Source organism: Apis cerana, linkage group LG5 (genome assembly GCF_029169275.1).
Source record: "Apis cerana isolate GH-2021 linkage group LG5, AcerK_1.0, whole genome shotgun sequence".
Classification (NCBI taxonomy): domain Eukaryota; kingdom Metazoa; phylum Arthropoda; class Insecta; order Hymenoptera; family Apidae; genus Apis; species Apis cerana.
Window position 1 is genome coordinate 10,634,259 of NC_083856.1, and position 23,888 is coordinate 10,658,146.

The 23,888-nt window shown below is 22.1% G+C and overlaps 6 protein-coding genes across 14 annotated transcripts; 4 read left to right on the forward strand and 2 right to left on the reverse strand.

Annotated features, from left to right (window-relative positions):
• Window positions 1-184: 184 nt before the first annotated feature.
• On the forward strand, window positions 185-5,687 carry LOC107997889 (WD repeat-containing protein 20). Of its 4 annotated transcripts, XM_062075159.1 has the most exons (6): window positions 185-327; window positions 399-768; window positions 1,437-1,619; window positions 2,096-3,487; window positions 5,101-5,172; window positions 5,430-5,687. In XM_062075159.1, the coding sequence occupies exons 1-6, from the start codon at window positions 263-265 to the stop codon at window positions 5,499-5,501; spliced, it is 2,154 nt and encodes a 717-aa protein (XP_061931143.1). In that variant the 5' UTR covers window positions 185-262; the 3' UTR covers window positions 5,502-5,687. The 4 variants fall into 4 exon arrangements, with proteins under 4 accessions (XP_061931143.1, XP_016912308.1, XP_061931144.1 ...); XM_017056819.3 differs by lacking the exon at window positions 5,101-5,172 and having other exon boundaries at window positions 186-327; XM_062075160.1 differs by lacking the exon at window positions 5,430-5,687 and having other exon boundaries at window positions 186-327; window positions 5,017-5,172.
• Window positions 5,688-8,562: 2,875 nt separating this feature from the next.
• Window positions 8,563-11,167, forward strand: LOC107997890 (aprataxin and PNK-like factor). Of its 3 annotated transcripts, none has more exons than XM_017056823.3 (5): window positions 8,563-9,331; window positions 9,566-9,640; window positions 9,734-9,913; window positions 9,978-10,468; window positions 10,525-11,167. In XM_017056823.3, exons 1-5 carry the CDS (start codon window positions 9,233-9,235, stop codon window positions 10,886-10,888), a joined length of 1,209 nt encoding a protein of 402 aa, XP_016912312.1. In that variant the 5' UTR covers window positions 8,563-9,232; the 3' UTR covers window positions 10,889-11,167. The 3 variants fall into 3 exon arrangements, with proteins under 3 accessions (XP_016912312.1, XP_016912311.1, XP_061931146.1); XM_017056822.3 differs by having other exon boundaries at window positions 8,564-9,331; window positions 9,728-9,913; XM_062075162.1 differs by lacking the exon at window positions 8,563-9,331 and having other exon boundaries at window positions 9,398-9,640.
• Window positions 10,889-12,447, reverse strand: LOC107997791 (translin-associated protein X). The gene is made up of 2 exons (XM_028666721.2): window positions 12,289-12,447; window positions 10,889-12,001 (listed from the first exon to the last, which is right to left on the reverse strand). Exons 1-2 carry the CDS (start codon window positions 12,302-12,304, stop codon window positions 11,178-11,180), a joined length of 840 nt encoding a protein of 279 aa, XP_028522522.1. The 5' UTR covers window positions 12,305-12,447; the 3' UTR covers window positions 10,889-11,177.
• A 1,417-nt stretch (window positions 12,448-13,864) lies between these two features.
• Window positions 13,865-19,135, forward strand: LOC107992897 (meckelin). 4 transcript variants are annotated; one of them, XM_062075164.1, is made up of 14 exons: window positions 13,867-14,216; window positions 14,296-14,457; window positions 14,605-14,903; window positions 14,959-15,153; window positions 15,231-15,482; window positions 15,651-15,808; window positions 15,929-16,097; window positions 16,205-16,489; window positions 16,575-16,665; window positions 16,834-17,024; window positions 17,099-17,361; window positions 17,438-17,618; window positions 17,686-17,893; window positions 17,987-19,135. In XM_062075164.1, the coding sequence occupies exons 1-14, from the start codon at window positions 14,018-14,020 to the stop codon at window positions 18,208-18,210; spliced, it is 2,877 nt and encodes a 958-aa protein (XP_061931148.1). In that variant the 5' UTR covers window positions 13,867-14,017; the 3' UTR covers window positions 18,211-19,135. The 4 variants fall into 4 exon arrangements, 3 of the variants coding, with proteins under 3 accessions (XP_061931148.1, XP_061931147.1, XP_061931149.1); XR_009829775.1 differs by having other exon boundaries at window positions 13,865-14,216; window positions 16,575-17,024; window positions 17,789-17,893; window positions 17,987-18,124; XM_062075163.1 differs by having other exon boundaries at window positions 16,575-17,024.
• LOC107997807 (NADH dehydrogenase [ubiquinone] 1 beta subcomplex subunit 3) lies at window positions 18,705-19,123 on the reverse strand. The gene has a single exon (XM_017056654.3). It carries the CDS (start codon window positions 19,121-19,123, stop codon window positions 18,806-18,808), a length of 318 nt encoding a protein of 105 aa, XP_016912143.1. The 3' UTR covers window positions 18,705-18,805.
• A 1,344-nt stretch (window positions 19,136-20,479) lies between the features above and the next one.
• LOC107997792 (fizzy-related protein homolog) lies at window positions 20,480-23,235 on the forward strand. The gene has a single exon (XM_017056632.3). It carries the CDS (start codon window positions 20,720-20,722, stop codon window positions 22,178-22,180), a length of 1,461 nt encoding a protein of 486 aa, XP_016912121.1. The 5' UTR covers window positions 20,480-20,719; the 3' UTR covers window positions 22,181-23,235.
• The last annotated feature ends 653 nt before the right edge of the window (window positions 23,236-23,888 follow it).

Sequence of the window (23,888 nt, forward strand, 5' to 3'; positions counted from 1 at the left end):
GATTAATATTCATATATTATTAATATTTCTAAAAGATATTAGATTAAAATATATCATTTTTCATTAATTATATTTTTAAAAATATTAATGTTTAAAACAATGAATATTTCTAATTTTTGTATTAAATTATTTATTTAATATATATACATACGAATTTAATTTTATATTATACCCGTTATCATATGAATATAAAACGAACATCAGTATGGTGGGAGACAGAATTACCCTATACGAGGTTGAGAGTATGAGCTGCGGGTCGTAAATGCACGACGAACAGTTTCGATATAGAACTTGGGGCGCCTTTAACAGCGGTTGTATGAAGAACCGGTAAGCTGTGATTATTTGGGAATTTTTCAATACAAGAAACTGCCCAATTGATATTTGATAGTTTTTAAAAGCTTTTGGACAAGGAATTATCAACAGACGTATAGAAAGGCAGAAACCAACGCAGATTTTTTCGTATCTGATGAGCTCCTCCGTCGCACCGCTGGTGGTAAGATGGCTGTGCAGTTGGATGGAGGAGGGAAGGAGGACTTGAAAACACAGTTTGTCACGCGGGAAGGAACTTATAAGCTAATGACTTTGTCGGAGTATTCAAGGCCAAATAGGGTCGGTTATACGAATAGTCAAGGAAGCGCATCCGTTAGAGTGTCTTTTGTAACTTTACCGGATCCAGCGGATCCTACGGGTACGCAAGGACTTGGTGATCGAATGTGTTTCAACTTTGGCAAAGAGCTTTATATTTATGTCTATCGAGGAGTTAAAAAGGTAATTCAGACTCTTCTCATAACTAGTATGTTTGTTGTTATATTTATATTTAATTAAGCATGGATTCATTGAAACCTAACCTCGAAAATGCATACTAAGACTCCATCTTTGCATCATCACCACACCTAACATAGAAAATTTTCTTTGCATATAAAATTGTATATAAAATTATATTTATCAAACTTATTTTTAATTTAATGATTATTTTACAATCAAATATATTAATTATTTTATTTATAATGATAATTTTTTTATTTGATTTAAAGTATAATACAAATGTCATTTAATTCTCACTTATGAAATATTTTTATTAGTATAAATAATTTTATGTTTTAATACTCAATATTTCTATTGATATAATATATAATATATATTAATTAATAAAATATTAATATAATTAAAAAATTAATAATTAATGCAAATATTTGCTGTTTTATATATATATATATATATATATATATATATATACATATATAAACATATATATATATATATATATATTTTTAAATATTTAATAAAATTTTATATTTAATAATTAAAATAAAAAAAATTTTATTATTTTAAAAAATAGATAAATAAATTTAATTACAAAAAAATATATTTTTGTATTGTTTTAATTTTAAAATGTTATTAAAATTTAAAATTAATTTTACATAAAAATGTTTCAGGCTGTGGACTTAAATAAACCAGTGGATAAAAAATTATATAAAGGAACTAATCCAACTTGCCATAATTTTAATCAAACAACAGCAACTGCAGACAGTGCACCATTATTGGTTGGTTTCTCTACGGGACAAATTCAATTGATAGATCCAATAAAAAAAGAACTTAGCAAATTATATAATGAAGATGTAGGTAACTTATGATATGTTAAAAGTAACAAATTATACGAGATGATATATAATATATATAAGATGATATATATTTCTCTCTCTAAAATTTTTGATTATATAAGGATATTATATATTCCTAATCAATCTTTAGATTATAAAAACATTTATTAAATATAAGTTGATAAGTTATATAATTTTATATATTGCTATTACTGTAAACATTATCATGAAAAGATATTTTCAGATATTATTAGTTACAATTTTATTGAATGTCTATAATACGAATCTGTTATTTTTTTAAATATGATATATAAAAATGTTATTATAAAAGTTTAATTTTTACTTCATAATACATGTATTTCATAGTTAAAATAATATTTTAATTAATATTTTAAATTATTCTATGTTATTATTATTTATCTATATTATTTTTAAAGTTAAATTTATTTCTTTAATATTTCTTCTTAATAAATTGAATGTTTTTAATGTTTCAGAGATTGATAGACAAAAGCAAAGTAACATGTATAAAATGGGTTCCTGGATCAAATAATCTGTTCTTGGTATCACATAGTTCTGGACAACTATATTTATATAATGAAGAACTTTTATGTGGTACAACAGCTCCTCACTATCAATCTTTTAAATCAGGAGATGGTTATGCCATATATACTTGTAAAACAAAATCCACAAGAAATCCTTTATATAGATGGGTAATAGGTGCAGAAGGATGTTGTATAAATGAATTTGCCTTTAGCCCATGTGGTTCAAATTTAGCAGTTGTTTCCCAAGATGGATTCCTACGAGTATTTCAATATAATACAATGGAGTTAGTGGGTTCAGCTAGAAGTTATTTTGGTGGATTTTTGTGTGTATGTTGGTCTCCAGATGGAAGATATGTTGTTGTGGGTGGTGAAGATGATCTTGTGACAATTTGGAGTTTTCATGAAAAAAGAGTGGTAGCTCGGGGTCAAGGCCATCATAGTTGGGTAAGCGTAGTAGCTTTTGATCCTTATACTACATCTTATGGAGATCATGATCCAGACTTCAGTGGTTCAGATGATGAAACATTACCACATAATAATCATAATCATTATCATGAGAAGTCTAATCGTTTATCTACAACTTCACAAGGAATTCATTCAAACAGAAACTCTTGTGGTTCAGAATTAAGAGTGTCAGGTGGTACATGCTACAGGTTAGGTAGTGTATCACAAGATACTCAATTGTGTTTGTGGGATATTACAGAAGATGTGTTAAGACAACCAATATGTGCAAAACAAAGGCCATCTGCAGCAGGTTCTAGCATTCTTCCTACATCTGCAACAATCAACAGTGGGAATGGTTCAACGACAAATCATCATTTGAACAATTCTAAACATAATAATTTGAATAATGTTAATTGCAAAGAAAACGCGAGTGGTAATAATGAAAGTAGTAATAATAGCATGAGTACAAATACAGCAGTGTCAACTGTAAATTCTTTGACACAAAGGTTAGCAGGGCTTGGCTTTGGTGAGCGTAAAGGTGATAATCATAAAAGGAACTTTAGCCTCACTATGAGAGGTAGTGGTGCATCTAATAGCACAATAATGCAAAATAGTGGTAGTGATAAAACTACCACTAACTCAAATACAAATAGCAATTTGAACAGTGTCAGTGGAAATTTAGTAGGTCCAAATAAGAAGGTTAGTTCTGTGATGGACGATCCTATGAGGTTGATAGGAACTGCCTGGTGCCCTAGGTTTGATGAGTGCCCAGTGCTAGAACCACTGGTGTGCAAGAAATTGGCACATGAAAGATTGACTGAATTAGTGTTTAGGGAAGATTGCTTCGTAACAGCGTGTCAAGATGGATATGTCTACACATGGGCAAGGCCTGGTCACATGGTAGGTCCTCTCACCATCAGCAGCACTCTGCACAGGCCACATCATCATAGCAATCCTTACACCAACATTAATTCCTTGCGACCTAACGATCTATGATGTAACCCATCTTCAATTGTTATTGCAATTTTGTGAAGTAGGATTTTTTTTAGTAAAGAATTCTAATTTGTATATAAATAGAAATAAAATTTAAAATCATTATCATTATTCAATGAATGAAATAGGCAATACAATAATGTTTTGGACAATTCCTATTGTCTTTGTTAAATTATATTAGGAAATGAAAAATGTTCTTTTAGATACATAACTATTAAATGTGAAAAATATAAGAGGGTGATTTTGTTATCTTTCATCTTTATTAACAAATGTAATGAATATTGTTCTTGCGGCATCATGTCATAATATAAATGGTAATTTTTTAAATTTTAATTTGAGAATAAATGTATATTCTTTCTTATATTTACAAAAAAAACCTTAGTTTACATTTTATCCAAAGCAATATACATTATATTAAAAGGTGCCATTGGAATACAGATTGATATATAATACATTAAAGATTTAACAATATCTTTTAGTTCATATTATATACCAATTACAGAAATGTACGGACAGATGATACTATGAATGGAAAAATTTATATTTCTCTACTATATAAATTATGAAATGCAATATTTCATATTTAACTTTTATGTATTTTATAATTTAAATTTTCTGAAAAAAGAAATGAATTTGTAAGATTTTTTCAAAATTTAATTATGTAAAATTTTAGTTTTTTTTTTTTTTATTTTTTTTTTTTTTTTTTTTTTGATTGATATATAAAATGAACATTCATAGTATAAATCTCCATTCATATTTGTGCCTAATGATCATCTGGTCAAAATATATTCAATATAAATATTAAACGAGTACATTAGTATGATTATAAATAGAATATATTTATATTTGGTTTGCATCATTGAGAGTAATATTGTTTGCGCTCCATAAGATTTTGTAACAGGGCAGGCCCCTTAAATCCTTTTTTTCTTTCCTGTAAAGTGTTAGCTTAGCTTAGTAAATGATAGAAAGTCAATGAGTTATTTTAGTGAAACTATTGTCCTGGATTATAATGATGTGACATTTAATCCTTTGTTGAAAACAATGAATTGCCTTGTTGTACAATAAAGCAAAACTTTGAATGAAATATTGCTGCTTGCTTCCTGCTTGAGTTTTATATAAAATGCAATGCAAGCTCCAGAAAAAAAATTGAATTGCCATATGTATATACATATACATACATATATTTATATAAATTTTAAAATTTGTTAGAATTTCAGTTAATATTATCAGGTATGATTATATAATTATTTTTGTAAAAAAAAATATATTATTTTAAAGTATTATATGTTAATTTAAAGTATCTGATTCAGTTTCCTGGCGTTTTGCATAAAGCATTTCTATCATTAAATTACCCTATGTTCCTTTATGTTATAGTGGTTTAACTAGTTAAAATTTTTGTGATAATTTTCATATAGTATGCATTGCTTCTTTTATAGTGACAGTCTTATAATTTTATCAGAAGATGCTTGTGCTTGTTTCTTAAGCCGGTGGGACATTAATTTTTTACTTTCATTGGAAAGATTAATGTTCTGTACCATGCTTTGGCTGATGCAAGAGAATCGTGGATGAATCTTCCCAGAATTTATCGCATGGTACGTATACATATGTGTATATAATAATTTAATGTTTTCTTGACTTGTTCATTGCTTCATTGAACAAAATAATAGAATATGTTTTTTATATGCTCGTTCTAGTATTGATTATATTTTTATATTGCTATTATTGCACAATTCTTTAATGCACCTATAGAAACCATATTTATGTTTTAAATGCTTTTAATTATTTATAGAATTTTTTTAAAGATAAAATTACTTTTGGTAGTGAATTTTTATGCATTTTTTAATTACAGCCTGGAATAGGACAGGTTGGAAATGCTCTTCACGTTGTCAGTCCTGCAGAAAGTGGAGGTACTATAGTATAGCCAGAACCAGATATTAATACATTTTCAAAGCACGAAGAAGAATACATCCCATTAATGCGTGCATTACAATCTTCAAAAATGCAGTTTCAACCATATACCCATTATCGACATCTATATTACGTATGGCCAAGTGAAAATTATTCCAGTATTGTTTAAAAAAATAGATAATTCCAAAGCATCTAAAAATTGATTGCTTAAATTTTTTTTTTAATACCAATTGCCTTTCCTTTCCAATTTTTTTTTAACACAATAAAGATGTTCAAATTTCATAATATTATACAAATTTTATAAGAGAATTCAGCGAAAGTAATAAGTAAATTGTGTGTACATGTATATATGTATACATATGTATGTTGCTCTTATACACTGTACTAAATCATTCCAATAAGATCCTCTTAGAAAAATAAATTTAAATTGAATGGTGTTAATACTAAATGCTTATATATACATATATATATATATATATATATATATATATATATATATATATATAAATATATATATATATATATACATACATATTATTAAAAATTTTTATATTATCAACATTTAATTTGATTATTTAAAAATGATTTGAAATAGTTTGCTTCTTATGGCATAGATTAACAAGCAGTGCAATTATTGTAATCAGTCAGAGCAATATGTAAATATAAAATATTTTAAGTATTATTTTAATTTGCATATTTGTTATTATTGTTTTTATTTCGAATTATATTATATTCGAAAAAAAATAAATTAAATGCTATATAATACAAAGAGAATTTATATTATATCATTTTTTTAAATATAATTATAACAAATATTATTTTTTTACATTGTTAATTTTAAAAAATATTTATTGAAAATATACTCTACAATGTTTCTTTCTCAATGTTTCTACTTCACTTCTTGTTAATGCAATTTAGAAATATAGCCGAATTATTGCTAACTAAATTGCCTTAATAAAATTATAAGTTAAATAAAAGAATTTTTTATTTGTTCTAGAATATGAATTTGTTCCCGAGAAACTTGTTCGCTTTATTGAAAATTTATAGTGCATCATTGATGTACAATTAGTTGAAAGCATAATGTAAAAGACGACTTTATATCTGAGAACTACGAAATATTAATAATAAATAATTAATTAAAAGCTATAGAATAACTTATATTATACTACAATAATTATTTTAGATTTCTATTTTCATTGTCCCTCCATATGAAACTTTTTATGGAAAGTTTATTGTAAGATTGTAAGATAAGATAATTCTTGAATTTAGTTTATAAAATTCTATGCATTTATCTATTACATATTATCTATTACAAAATAATAATAAATCATTTTTACAACGAATAAATAGATATTTTTATATAGTTCTCAGATATGAAAGTCTATCTATAATAAATAAATAAATATAAACTTATTAACTAGTTACTAAATATTCTAATAATAGACAGTATTTCATATTGCCTATTCCACATGGCGCTACTTTATTACTTATAAAAATAATTAATTAAAAAAATTATTTATTATATTATATATATTAAAATCAAAATGTAAAAACGATTTGTATTGTTGTAATTTTTAAACAGTTTGAAAATGATAATACATTTTTTGACTTCTTATATGGGCATTTTTTAAAAAATATTCATTATTTAATGATAAAATATAATATAAAGTATAAAATCGTAATTTTAAAACTTGTTTATTTATTATTACAAAAATGATCAATACCGATATGATTTTGTAAACTAGTGTTTCTTAAACAATATTATCAATTATAGTATACATTCATCTAAGTATTTTATGAGGATATATGATAAATTTAATTTATCATATCATATAATATTTATCATATAATAAAATAGTTTCAATCATTGAGAAACACTAGTCTTATCATCACTATCAATACATATATAATACTTTTTTGTAATTCTTTCATAAAAGGATTAAAAGTATTTCAAAAAATATTTTTATGTATATGTATTCGTATTTTACTTCTTGATTATTAATTAATAGATAATTGAATTATAATAGAAAATTGAATATATATAGATATGTGCATATTGTGTATATGGTAATGAATTCTGTTTTTATATAGATAAAAATAATTGGCAAATAGAAATAATTTTGTTTTGAAAGATGTTTTAATATTTGTATAAATGAAAATAATAATAACTTTCTTTTAAATTAATAAATCTCAAAATTTTACAATAATATACATTATAACAAAACATATAATTTTACAATAATACAGCATTATAATTTTAATTGACAATATTTGAAATAAAAATCATCAACAAATTTTAATTGCATTAATTAGAATCTGAAAATTTTGTCATGTTCGATATTTATTTTTTAAAGAAAAAATAAATATAATATCGCTTTTTTTCGTTTGAATTCCCTGTGATATGTGCGTATGTTGATATAATTATTTAATTGTGAATAAGTGAGAATAAAGTGAGAATTATGTTAATGTCATGAATCATGTAAGATAAATAATTAATTTTAAAGTTATATTTGTCGATTGAAAATTTCTTATATCGATATGGATTATTATTAAGCAAAAAACAATTGAAATTTGGTCTAGTAAATGCCAAATGATATTTGATTTATTCAATTCGAAATTTACAGAGTGCTTATCATAATTATCATCAAGATTACTAATCTTATGAAAAAATATTTGATTCAAAAGCGTAATATGAGCTATAATTTTATGAAATCAAAAATACACATGGTGCTATTTAAAAAAATCAAGATTATCTTGATTTTTTATTGAATAAACAATTTTTTAGAACTCTTTATTATTGCAATTTTTTGCAAATTGATTTACTTTTGTTCGAAATATTTTCTCATAAGATTAATACAAAAAATACGGCTAATACGGCCTAAAAAATCATAATGACGGTTTTTATTAAGATAAACGTTTTGTATAATGTTCCTATATTATAAGTAAAATAAGAAGTTCATAATAAATAACATGTATGTTTCATTTTATGATTAATATTGATCAGAAATTATAGAATTGATTAATTTATTAGTCTAATTGCAATATAATAATTAATAATATATATATATATATTAGTTTTCTCTATTGTAACATAAAATTTTCATTTGTTGAAATACTAATTAATATTATTCAATGTTTTTTGTTACATAAAGCGAACAAGATTTCTTTATATCTGCAAAAAATTTGCAATTACAATTTTATAATATTATTATTAATACAATAAATAATACAATAATGCGAAGAAATATTTTATTGAATTAATTAACTAATCTGGCTGATTACATCTCTATAGATGCACATAAAAATAATCAGTTTCCTATTTGTTGACTTTTTTATGAAATATTTTCACATATAAATTTACAATATTAAATTTTTAATTCTTTTCGCATTTTACTTGATTTATTTACAAAAATGTATATTCTTTGTAATTATAAATGAAAAAAATTTAATTGTTATTATTCTCGTGTATTTTTCTTTTCTTAGTTACCCAAAATTATATAATTATTTTCAAAAATATAATATATATATTTAAATTATAGGCAATTAAATTTTTTCATAGTGTTACATGCTTAGCTAACTATGATGATGTTCGATTTGTTTTTTGTCTTTAATTTTTTTTTAACATACGTGTAACGTACCTTTAATATTGCAACAAAATTGTATTTTGTAACTGATTTTACACTATGAAAAATATTTTATATGATATATTTGGATAATTTTCTAAACATTTAATAAATCAGAGAAATGAAAAAGTTACAAATACTTCGTGTAGATAATGACTTAGTGCAAAAAGTGGATTTACAAATAGGTAACAACATTATTAGTCGAAAAGTAGTAACTGCAGTAAGTATTTAATTATATATAAAAATATATATAAAAGATAATTAATGTTGAATTTTCTTAACCATCAAATATTTTTAAACTATAATGACGTTTATATATTTTGACGCATGCGTTTAAAAAGTGTGTTTCATCATGTGAAAGTTTTTTTCTGTTTATTTATTATACTTAAATTAAAGATATTGTATTTCAAAAATTGTGAAATTTTACATACAGTTTGTATAACTTAAATTTCAGTGTGATAATGATCAAGTTATAAAACATGCTGCAATAATAAATGTAATGTCTAATAATGAAATGACAATAACACCGGTAAAAAAAATTTTATTTTTATTATACAATAAAAATCCTTATATAGAATATTATTTAGTAACGTTCTATAGGAATATTATTTTCTAGTATCAGGTTTCACCATGTTACATGAAATCTACTGAATCGTCGCGATGGCAACTTCTTAAACTAGGTGTTACAGTTCCGATAAAACCTGGAGATGTGTGTACTTTAGTACCGGAGAAATGTTGGTTTAAAATTATATTAGTATCTGATAAAATGGAAAATAATGAAGACTATGCATTAAAACGAAAAGTACGAAATTAATGTATTAAATGACTACTATAATTTATTTTCAAATATTTTTTAATAATTATAGGCTAATGAAGATATAGATTCAGATACTATACATGATAAAAGGCTTTGTTCTGAATCAGGAGAAGGTGACAATTTACAGTATAATGTATTGAACAAAATGTTAAATAAGAATAATGATATAACTAAAGTAAAAGTTGAAGAAAATATTATTAATGAAAATAATGTATCATATAATGATAATGAAGATAAAACACAAAACTCAAATTCTATATTAAAATATGAATGTCAAAACATACATCATTCATCTGTAACAGAAGATATTTCCAAAATTCAAAATGCAAATAAATCAAATGATAAACCTGCAAATGAAAAAAATTTAAGTCTTAAAAATTCACATTTGACTTCTATAAATGTAAACAATGAAAAAGTTACTACAAAAAATATACAATCTCCTATTTCAAAAGGAGAACATGAATCTAAAATATCTACTAATGTAACAGTTTGTAATGTTTTTAGAAGAAATAAATGCAAATATGGAAAGGAATGTTACAGGTAATTATATATATATTGTTTAATTTAAAATATTTAATGAAAAAATTTGTTGATAGGAAAAATTCACAACATAGAGATAAATTTAGTCATCCTGATGATCCTGATTATGATATTCCTGATAATAGAAAAAAGTGTCCTTATGGCACTCAATGTTATCGTAAGAATCCTCAGCATAAAATACAATTCAAACATACTGACAAAGATATTGCAAGTAAACATAATAAACGAAACTATAAACAAACTCAGAAACAATCTTTGGATATTTTAAGTGGTATAGAAGATTCATCTGCAGAAGAATCTGCTGAAGAATCTGTTGATGAATCTGAATATGAACCTAGTGATATTGAAAGTTCAGATGATGATGAAATATATTCTGACAAAAATGAAAGTGAACAAGAAAATATATATATGTCCAGTTGATTAAGAGATAGATATTTTTTTATTATAATATGTTTGGATATTTTTAAATTTATCTATGTAATTTTACATAAAGTATGTTGTACATGTGGAACATTATATAACACATATTTTACATAACTACATAAATATATGTGGTAGTGTAAGAAAGATGAAAGAATATAGAAATATTTTATTTTTACAATATTATAATTGATAAGTAAGTATAATCATATAAGAATTAGTTTATTTTTTTATGACTGAAATGTACAAAAACAATGATAAATAAATACTTCAAAAATAGTTACAAAATTTAATAAACCTGATATCCTTCATCACTTTCTATATATTCTTCAGTAGCTACATCTACAAGTATGTGTTTTGGTATTTCTGAACCTCTTATTTTAATTGTATAACAAACATTCTCCATTTTATGAAGGCTTTGTTTAAGAGTACAAAGTTTTCTGTTTATTTCCTTATTTGATATACTAACACAACCAAGAAAACCTTTGTACATATTTCTAACAAAATTACATGTTTCATAACAACTAGCACTATCTCCTGTTGCTAAATTATTAATGCATTGACGCATTAGCTCTCCAGTCAAATCAGAAATGCCTAAGATATATTCAAATGGAGTAATTAAAATCTGTATAGATTTAGATTTTTCAGAATTTGTATAAGTAAGTGCTTTTCCTAATTCTAACCAATTTTTCATGTTACCACTACTTAAGTATTGGTAAAATGTAACAGCTTCTATATATTCCTCTAAACCATTACGATAAGCTTTTAAATAAAGATATGGATCTTGATTTTCTAATTCTCGTGAAATAGCTTTGAAATGATTTTGTGCAACATTTTGCAATCTTAAATCAGCTTCACATAACACACTTTCTTGTTTGCTTTTTTTATCTATGGTATGCAAAAGAAAAATAATTCTTTTACTTTCTATAGTAATATCTCTTCCAGTTTTTACAATTCTCTCAAAACGATCATGTTTATCATCTAATTCAGTTGCATATGCTCGAAATTGTTGTAAAACAAAACTGTTTTCATTTGTATTTTCCACAATTTCTTTTTTCTTGTCACCACAGTTAATTTTCTTATTAGAATGATATCCACGATTTTTTTCGCCACCTTTTATCCAATCATAAAATAAGAAAGTCAAATTTTTAATGATTATAATTTTTTTTTAAATAATCGAAATATAATTGTTCATTAACAATTATAATTGTTTATTATTTATATATATATTTATTTTAATAAGTCAATAAACGTTGTATATAACAATGTATATAAATTATATTAAATTATATTAAAAACAGAAAAAAACTTGTGAGAAACTTGTAATAAAGAAAAATGATGTAAAATATATTTAAAAAATATACTTAAGTCATATTTAAAATATTTTTTAATTAATATACCTTTGACTTGTGACATATTGATTATTTTCTACTATTAAAACGTTAATAAATTATAATATATAACATTTGTCAACAACTGACTTATATATAAAATAAATGAGATAGAAAACAATTCTAATAATAGATTTTCTTAGTCCAGAGCCCTCTTATTATGTTAAAGTCATTTTCAATATTACCGATTCAACACAAAATACAATATTTATGAACCTGATATATAATTAATTTTGATATTAAGCTAAATGTAAAATTATAAATAAAATAAATAATAAAAAATCCCATATTGTAAATATTTAGTTAAAATATTAATGAAAGATAATAAATGAGAAATATTCATAAGAATAGAATTCAAAAAGAGATTGAAAATTTTACAAATGTTTATATTAAAATAGTATAAATTTGTGTTTTAACAAGAAAAAATTTATAAATGATAGTAAAATTAATGATTAAACTTATAATAAAATTTCAAAAAATTTTTAAATTATTATATTTTATATATTTTAATAATTTGAAATAATAGAAATTTTGTCTTAATTTAAAAACATTTTACATTTCTTAATTTAAAACAAATTAAAAATGTTATTTCATATCATAATTTTGATATGAAATTGATTATCATTAATGATTATAAATAAAATTATATTTGGAAAAAAATTATATTTTTGATATTAAAGAAATTGTGTCTTTTCACTGAATTTTGTAATGATTGTCACGATTTTTTACATAAAATAAATCGCAAAGAAAGATAAATCATTTCTTAAAGCCTTTCTTTCTGAATTTTCATAACTACATTAATAAATACATAAATAAATTCGAAAATTTTATTAACTTTAATGTATAAAATGAATTGTAATTATTAATTCTCATAATATTAATTCTAAGTAGAAATTAAATGTTATAATTAATGTAATAATTGTTCTATTTCTATAAAAATTTTATTTATTTATTACATTTATTTATTTATTATATTATTAATAAATATTTATAATATATTTCCAAATAACACGTATCTTTATAACTCACGAATATAATATATGTACTATACATTATACTAAATATTTGTAAAAAAAAAATATGCGAATTATCAAATTCGCAAATAAATATATTTAAAAAATATTCGCGAATAAAATATATATTCAGACGTACATTTCAAATTTAATATTTATATAATATTGTATAACATTGTATAACATTTGTACAATTTTAAATTATATATCTGAAATATGCGTACCTCTTATCTATCCGTATGGTACGGCGATTGAGGTGTAACTGGTACTAGTATTTTTCCCCACATGATACGTGGAGCGCGTAACTTACTGCGCAAGACCACGCGCATCGCTAATAGCGCAAATAGCTATCTGTAGATTTCAAACGAATATTATATAAAATATTTAAAATATAAATTTATGTTAAATAAATAAATAAATAAGAGTAAAAAGAATTCTAGTATTATTTCAATATTTAATAATTTGTATTATGATATTACAAAAAGTATTTGTACTTTTATTTTGCAATAAAATATTTTTTAAGATTTTTGCAAGATTTTTGCAATTTGTAAATAAATATAAATTTGCCAGATATACATTAAATTTTATACAAAAAGAAAAGTTAAGCTTTTTAACTCTTTAAGTATAATTATTCAACATTTATAATTTAAATAATATAATAATATGCTTCTATATCTGGTTACCATAGAAACAAAAGCTAAACACAAATATTAAATAAACATAAAATGTGTTACTGTATTAAAAGATATATCTTTTTTTGTCTTTTAATTTATTACATAAATTTTGTATTAATTGTTATCGCAAACAAAGAATTGCTTGAATTTTCTGAACCATCAAAATGTAAAAATAATGAACATTTTGATATTGTGACACTTTCTTGCATAGAATGTGATGTTAACAAAAACCTAAAGCCATCTGACGATCGTAAGTTTAAAATTTTTTTTTTTAAATTTTATTTTTCCTAAAATATTTTAGATAAATACTTAAATCATTTTATTCGTAGAATTACGATGTATTTGTAATAAATTTAGTAAAAAAATTGGTTTCAAAGATGGTTATCCTATATGTATATCTTGTGGTATTAATGCTACAGTAACATCAGATGGAAACGATTGTATATCATGTAACAATGCAACATGCATATGTTCTTCTAATGAAATACAAGGTAATAATTAAAGAATCAAAAAATATATATCATTTAAATCAACTTACTTTAAATTATGTATTTTATTATATTATTTATAGTAATGCAATTATTATATGTAAAATATTATTTAAATTAATTTTAATTAAATTTTTAAACATTTTATAGTAGATAGAAATTTAGATGGAACATTATTAGATACTATGTATTGTATTTCATGTGTAAATAATACTTATCCATTTTTGCCTGGATCTAAATGTTTACCCTGCAAAAATTTTGAATATAATTATTATGAAAATGATACATATTTTACAAAGTATTATTATACACTGATACAGAATTACTGTTTATATAAAAATTCTTTTTTTGATAAACAAAATTCAAAAATTACATTACAAATGAAATTTAATAATCAACATATAGATTATTTGAGAAATGAACTTGAAAAAATTATATATTTTTGTAAGGTAAGAAAATAAATAAAGATATGAGAATAAAAAAATAATTTTCGCACACTTTTAGAAAGAAGATAAATTAGCATGTGAATATTTATCAAATATATGTGTTTTGAGTCTTTATGCTAATGATAGTGCATGTAAATTTTTTATGAAGAAACAAAAAGCATCTATATGGTTATTTTATAATAAAAATGAAACTACAACTATATTAAATAGTAAACAAATTACACAAAATTACAGTTTTATGAAAGAAAGCAATGTATGTATATATATTTTTATAACCATCTATTAAATAAATCTAATATAGTTTATAGTGTAAATGTTATATTTTTTTAGGATAATATATTAAATTTTACAATTGTTACATTTTCTTTACATGGCAATTTGAAATTCATTGGTAAACCTAATATTCCATGCAATTTGTTGGAACATGTTAGATTTGGTATTGATTTTGAAAAAAAATGTAAACTTTCAATTAAAAATTTAATGCAAACAAAGATGGAATTTATGTATCCATATTTAACATTTACAAAAAATAACAATAATTTAATGTATGCATTACCTATACTTATTAAAAATATTAATCAAGTAAGTAAATTAGTAATTAATTAATATTTTCAAATAACATAATTCATGATTGTTATTGTCAATATTTGATTATATAACTCAATTTTATCAAAACATGTATTATGATAAATATTATATATATATGTATAGTATAATATATATATATAAATTATATATAAATTATTTTAGGATTATAATAAAATATCAGATTGGCAATTAGTACGAAAATTTTTCTTTGTTGACAACATCAATGGTTTTAAAAGATTGTCAAATTTCACAACAAATGATATTGATGAAAAAGCAAATAAATTATCTGTATTACGTTATATGAAATCATTAAATGTAATGTAAGTTTTTCATTTATTTTTTATAATTCTAATTTAATTATATTGAATAAATTATACATGTTAATTTTAATTAATATCTATTATAACAATTTATAATATATATACACATACTTTTTACAGAATTAATGTTCAAAATACAAAGGATAAGAATAAAATATTTCCACCATTATTAATCATTGAATATGCTGATTTAATATATGAACAAATTGATAAAATAGAAATGAAAGAAATTACATTAGAATATAAAATTAAATTTATTGTAAAAGATAATATAGATTTATATTTTATGGTAAAGTATTTTATGGTAAAAATACAAAATAATAAATATAAATTTAATATATAAAATATAAAATAATATTTCTATCATTATATCATAATATACTAAAATGTTTTTAGATAATTATTGGAATTTTGTTAGTATTGGCTTTACCATTATCAGGAATAAAAACATGGAATTATATTAAACAACATCATACTTCTTCTATTAATATATTTGTAGTTATTTGGTTTTTTATTTATACTATGAGTACTATAGGAAATATAATTATTTTATGCTTAATCATTTTATGTTTATATCTATTTATGTTTTATAAAGGAAAAACAATACCATGTATTTTTTTTCCTGAAGATGTTAATGAAAAAATGATAAAAACATTTACAGTAATAGCATTTTTTTCTAAAGTAAGTATTTAAACATAAGATATTAATATAAATACAATTAATTATAACTAATTTTCAAATATTTTAATTTCAATAATTTTTTTAGTTTATAGAAATACTTGGATTTATTTGTCAGTATTGGAATATTGATATATTTTTTATCGATTGGGAACAACCAAAGATAATAAATAATCAATGTAAACACAATCTTCCATATTTATCTATAAATGAGTTTTATATCAATAAATTTTCTAAAAATAAACATTTTCACATGACATCAGAAATAATAACAGCCAAACGCAAAAAAATATTATATAAATTAAAGAAATATGAAAATCCTAAGAATTTTAATAAATCTTTTTCAGTTGACAAACAAAAAACTGAAAATTCGATATCAAAAATTTCTACTCAAATAATGAATAAAGATAACAATTTTGATAATGTACCTATTAGTATTTGGAGAACATATTTCATTGCACATAAATGGTTAAATCTTCAAACAAAAAGAAAAATAAATATTATGATACAATTACTTGCTGTTCTATGTATTTTTCAGGTAAATTTAAGCTTCATAAAAAAATAAATTAAAAAAAAATTAAACAAAATTAAATTAAAATACATTTTAAATAGATAATACAATTGTGTCCATGGATTGTTGGAATACCAGAATTAACATCTATACTTTTTGAAAACAATTATAATTTTATTTTATACTACACAATATGTACCTTAATATATATTTTAATTTATTGTATTCATTGGTTGATATCTATTGTGTTTTTTGAACAATGTATTACAAACAGAATGCAAGAATTTATCAATTTATGTTCAATTGCAAATATTAGTGTATTTATTTTACCATTTAATTATTATGGTTTTTATATTCATGGAAGGTAAAATATATTAATATCAAAGTATATAAATTTAAAAAATAAAATATTGTAATTCAATACTTTTTTTTACATTTAGATCAGTACATGGATTTGCAGATATAGATTTACCTACTTTAATTAATAATTTGCAAATGGAAAAAAATAATTTATGTGCACACAGAGGTCTTGTTCCAGGCACAACTCAACAAACATTTATATTATACTTAACAAAAACTTTCAGGATTACTTTCAACAAAAACTTGAAATTGACAAACATTGTATGTATAATATAGTTTTAATTAAAATTTTTTGGAATTATAAATTATATATATTTTTAATTCATAGAAACGACATAATTTTATAAATAATTTCTATTCTACAACTACAAATTGGGAATATATATTTAATAATCAATTGAAAATAAAACAGTTCTTATGTAAATTTGTAGATCATTGCATAAAAAATGAGGATTATATTATTAAAGAACAGCATTTCTTAGAGAAATTATTCAATATATTTTTTTACAATGAAGAGAAATCAACTTTCTATATTGGTAATATGTTATTTTTAATTTTATATTAATTAATAATTAATAGAAAAAAAATATATTTTTCATCATAATTTATACTGTACATAAATTTTGCAGATAACAATTATTCTTTTAATCAAGTATTATTATATGGAAATGAATGGTTATTTGCAACATTTGAAATTTCAATTTTTACTCTTATCATTGTGTTGTGTAATAATAGCACATTAGCTATTGTTGTAACAATATTAGCATCAATATTGTTAACTCTAATAATGAAACAAAGTGGTAAGAAAAATATAAGTAATCATATATTATTAAATAGAATATTTTTTACATAAATAATTAATTTATTATATATATAATATAATACTATTAAAGATATTATAGATATAATACTATTAAAGATTGTATTTTATATAATAATTTAAATTATATCAAAAATTTACTAATTTTTGTATAATGAAATAAATGAATAAAAATATATAATTCATACTATAATTATTTTATATAATTGAAGAATTTATATAATTTTTAATGTATATATTTTAATGTATATATAATATATTTATAAATATGCATGCATTTATATGCATTTATCAATATTCTGAGAAACATAATTGAAATAAAAAAAATATTTAAAAAAAAATTATTTAGTTAAAAATTAAAATATTTAAAATTTTTTAAATAATTTTTTCAATAAATACTCAAGATCAAATATAAATAATAAAATTTTTTTAATTTTGTTATATATTCTGTAGTAATTCTATATTTTGCACATATTAATTCTCATAATATAAATCATTAATTAGTTATTAAATATATAATAAAATCATTTCATTTAAATTATAATTTATTTTCAAATTTATAATATACAACAATAATTAAGCAATTTTATAATATTTCTCTATATTACCAATTATTTTTTAAATAAAACTAATGATGACTATCATGATGATCGTGATCATCATGTTTAGGATCATAACTAATTCCAAGAGATTTTTCTATACCTAGTGTTACTAAAAATCCAGCAAATCCAAGTAGCATACCCCTGGTAAATGTTTTAAATAATCGTAAGGCATGAGAAGAACCAGGAAGTGCTGTATAACGCCAAACTTCATTTCTCAACCAAGGATCTTTCAACCCATGTTTAGCTAGTTTTTCTTGAACCATTTTGAGCTCTGGCACATCTTCTATTTTATATATGTCAGGAGATGGTATTTTCATTGAAGATCCATGACCATGACCTCCCATTTTTCAAATGAACTGAAATTATAAACATTTTTATTAAAATTTTAAATATAATTATATATTATAAAAATCTTTAAATACAAGACTGTTCAAGAGGAAAAAAATATAAGTGAAAAAAATCTTTAAATTAAAAAAATTAGTAAGATTAAATTTTAATAAGTAAAATATATGCTTTCAAAATACTATGTATTTAAATGTAATACTGATAATAGTAATTAAATTAATATAAACATTGAATTCTTAAAATTAGTCATTTTCTAATAATATAATAATAATGTAACAAAATGAATTTAATGATATTCTAATATGATAATCAATAATTTTATTAGAAAATTTTTAAATTTAAATTCTTTAAAATATTTTCAAATACATTACTCGAATACAATTGTTAACAAATAAAAATTGTTTCCTTGATATATATTGTAAGAAACATTATATTCTATAACAATTATAGAATATATAATCAATATAAAATAATTTTTTATTTAAAAATACAATATTTATTACTATACAAATATAAACTTATATTCGAACTTTTTTTATTTTCATTATCAAAAATCCAAGCAAGCATTATATATGTATATATGCATATATATATATATGTTTCTATATATGTGATAATATTAAATATAATATTTAATATTAAATAAATATTTTTTAAATTCTAATTGTGTAAATATATATATTTACTTTTTGATTAAAAAAATATTTCTATTTTATTAGCATAAAACACATTAAATTATTCAATAATTTAAGATAAAATATAAACTTAAAAACTTGTTCAACTCGTTCAAATGTTAAATTTAAAATATACATAAATATTTTATAATAATTATTAAAATAAAATAATTATGCAACTTATATAAGTTGTAAATTAATATCGAACATTAAGGTTAGTTAACTTATATTTTAAATTTTCTATTGTTTATTGTGCAATTTTAATTTGGAATGTACATAATTTTATAAGTAAAGTTTTAAACAAATTGATATTAGAATATGAAATATATAAAATAATCACATAACTTACTTTCTTCAACTGTTAATTGAAAATTGTACAATCTTTCATGAATATATACGTATAACTTTGATATATGTATCAATTATTTTGTACCTTATATTTACAAAACTGTAATAAATATATAACTATTATAAAATATATAATAGGAATACATTTTTTTTAAATATTTCATATAAAATGTATTTAAAGATTATTTTTACAAATTTCATTAATCATTAAATTATACATTTTTTAAAAAATACGTTATAAACTAGCATTTCATTATAACTTCGTAAGAATGTCGCTAGATGGATATTCATTCAATTGCACCTTTTTATACAGATGTTTGCCCATCTGTTTTCAAACGTAGTACTTCAAACTAAGCATTTCGATTGGAGAATCACGTTCAACCTCTTTATTTCCGTATCGAAAATTTTCCAAGTTGACGTTGAATAGCGATTTGATGATACACTGTACTTAATTTCATCAATACAGTGACTTGCATGAGAAATGACAATGTATGTGCAATCTACGTGATTTAAAGAAAAGAAAACGTACTTGAATAATTATGTGACTGAATGTGAAAGAGTAGCATTAAAAAAATGTTTCATCACGAATACGAGAAACGGCTGTTGAAGTCAAACAGCGAGAGTCATATAGATAGTCTGGCAGGTTCTGGACTTCATTCATCAGTATATTTTTCGCCAACTAAGATGATGAACAATAGTTTCGATCGATTTATTCCAACACGATCGGGCAATAATTGGCAAACAACATTTTCAATGATATCAGAAAATAATCGGAATGGTATAGTTACAAAGAAGACTCGCGAAAATGGAGAAAGTAACCGTGATGGTATTGCTTATTCTTGTCTTCTAAAAAATGAACTTCTTGGAGCAAGTATAGAAGATGTAAAAGGACAATGTGAAGAAAGAAGAGTATTATCACCATTAGTTACCAGAAATCTCTTTAAATACATTACACCTACAAAAGACCACACATTATTGGATCAAAGTTCACCTTATTCTTTATCACCATTGAGTGCTAAAAGTCAAAAACTTTTAAGATCACCAAGAAAAGCAACAAGAAAGATTTCCAGAATACCTTTTAAAGTATTAGATGCTCCTGAATTGCAAGATGATTTTTATTTAAATCTTGTTGACTGGTCTTCTCAAAATGTTCTTAGTGTTGGTCTAGGTAGTTGTGTTTATTTGTGGTCTGCTTGTACCAGCCAAGTGACTAGATTATGTGATTTATCCAGTGATGGTAATAGTGTAACATCAGTTGCTTGGAATGAAAGAGGAAACCTAGTTGCAGTTGGTACACATTTGGGCTATATCCAAGTATGGGATGTAGCTGTAAGTAAACAAGTAAGCAAATTACAAGGACATAGTGCAAGAGTTGGAGCACTAGCTTGGAATGGTGAAGTTTTATCATCTGGTAGTAGAGATAGGTTAATATTACAAAGAGATGTTAGAACTCCTTGTGTTGTCAGTGAAAGACGTCTAGGAGCTCACAGACAAGAAGTTTGTGGACTTAAATGGTCTCCAGATAATCAATATTTAGCCTCTGGTGGAAATGACAATCGTCTTTATGTATGGAACTTACATTCCCTTTCACCAATACAAACATATACTGAACATCTAGCAGCAGTTAAAGCTATTGCGTGGTCTCCACATCATCATGGTCTTTTAGCTTCTGGTGGTGGTACAGCAGATAGATGTATTAGATTTTGGAACACATTGACGGGTCAACCAATGCAATGTGTAGATACTGGTTCTCAAGTTTGTAATTTGGCTTGGAGTAAGCATAGTTCAGAACTAGTCAGTACACATGGTTATTCTCAAAACCAAATTTTGGTTTGGAAATATCCCAGTTTAACTCAAGTTGCAAAATTAACAGGACATTCATATAGAGTTTTATATTTAGCTATGTCACCAGATGGTGAAGCTATTGTAACTGGTGCTGGAGATGAAACTTTGCGTTTTTGGAATGTGTTCAGTAAAGCACGTAGTCAGAAAGAAAATAAGTCTGTATTAAATCTCTTTACTAGTATTCGATAAATTAATATAAAAAAAATAATGATTTTATGTATAATACATAATATATGCACTATTCTAGTACTTTGAAAAATTATAATGTATACAACATATATAACTAATAATTTACAAACATTTAGTTAAATATAAGAACATATTCTGAAATCTATTAAGATTAAGTTTATGCACAGCCAATTGTTCATTAATTTTTGCGTGCAATAAGTTATTATTCATAAAATTATGCCCTTATAAGAAAAAAAAAGATGATATATAATTTTTATGAATTTTTCATACAAATGTTTTTATGTACAAACTATTCAATTTATATCTCATCAATGCAATATTTACTTTTTACATAAAATATAATCTTTATTATAGATATACAATACTATTTACAGATTAGTCATTTGTATTTCTAATTACTAATTAGTCATTTATATTGTATGTTTATACTAACAAAATTCAATGACTAAATTTAATAATAACTATATTTAATAATTTATTTTAATTATATAATATCATAAAACAATATAATAATGTAAAAGAATGTAATACTATGATATTGATATTAATTTTTAAAGTATTACATCTCATTTCTTTTAAGGGCATATTATTATACATTTATAAAACTCAAATATTTATAATCTTTTTTTTTTAATTTTTGAAAAATATTTTTACAACCTTACCAAAATTAATCTTATGTAAAATTTATATAGAAAAAATTATATCAAGGTTGTATATTAATTATTATTTTTTCTTTGAGGTGACTTATATTAATTTATATTTTGCAGCTAGCAAATTGTACAAACAAATTGAAAGATGATTTATAAAATAAATCCATTTATTTATACAAAAATAATATATTGATATATTTACTTATACATTTAAAATAAAATTTTGAAAACAATTATTAAGAATATTATAAATATTCTAGTGCAGTAGAATTTAAAATTTATATTATATAGTTCTCAAAGAATATGTCTATTCTATTTTCTAAAATCTTAAAAGATATATTAAACATATGTAAAATGAAATAAATATATTCTTAAATGACATTAAATGATGTAATTTTTTATAAAGGTGTTTGTAAATTACATGACCTTATTGTATTATATATTATATGATTACAAAATTAATTAATAAGTGCATATATCAGCAGTTTTAAATATTATTAATATTTTTTTTTAAATATTGCACTGATATATTTAATGTCATAACAATATTTAAATAGAAAATACTAATAATCATACCTCATATTTTATACAAAATCAGTTAATAAAAAAAATTTAAACATTGATATATATAATATGAATATATTTAGTTTATAAAACTATGATAAATGCATATTATATTTAATGTAAATATATAAATATAATTAATTAAAAGAATTATATGAAAAATATGAAAAATATAAACTTGCTTGATTTAGAAAGAAAAATATAATATTGCTGAATTTTTTGATTGAAAATATCAACATTTATTACATGAATGTTATAAATTTATTACATGAAAGTTGTGAATTACATACAATTTATTTAGTGCTTTGAGATTTAATAGAAAAAATATATGCTTAATTGTAATAATATAATTTAAAATTTTGAATAAATGATAATATGTGTATGTGTGTGTCTGTGTGTGTATATATATGTATATATATATACATACATACATACATACATACATATAAATGTATAAATATGTGGGTATAGATTAAATCAATCTATTTGTGATT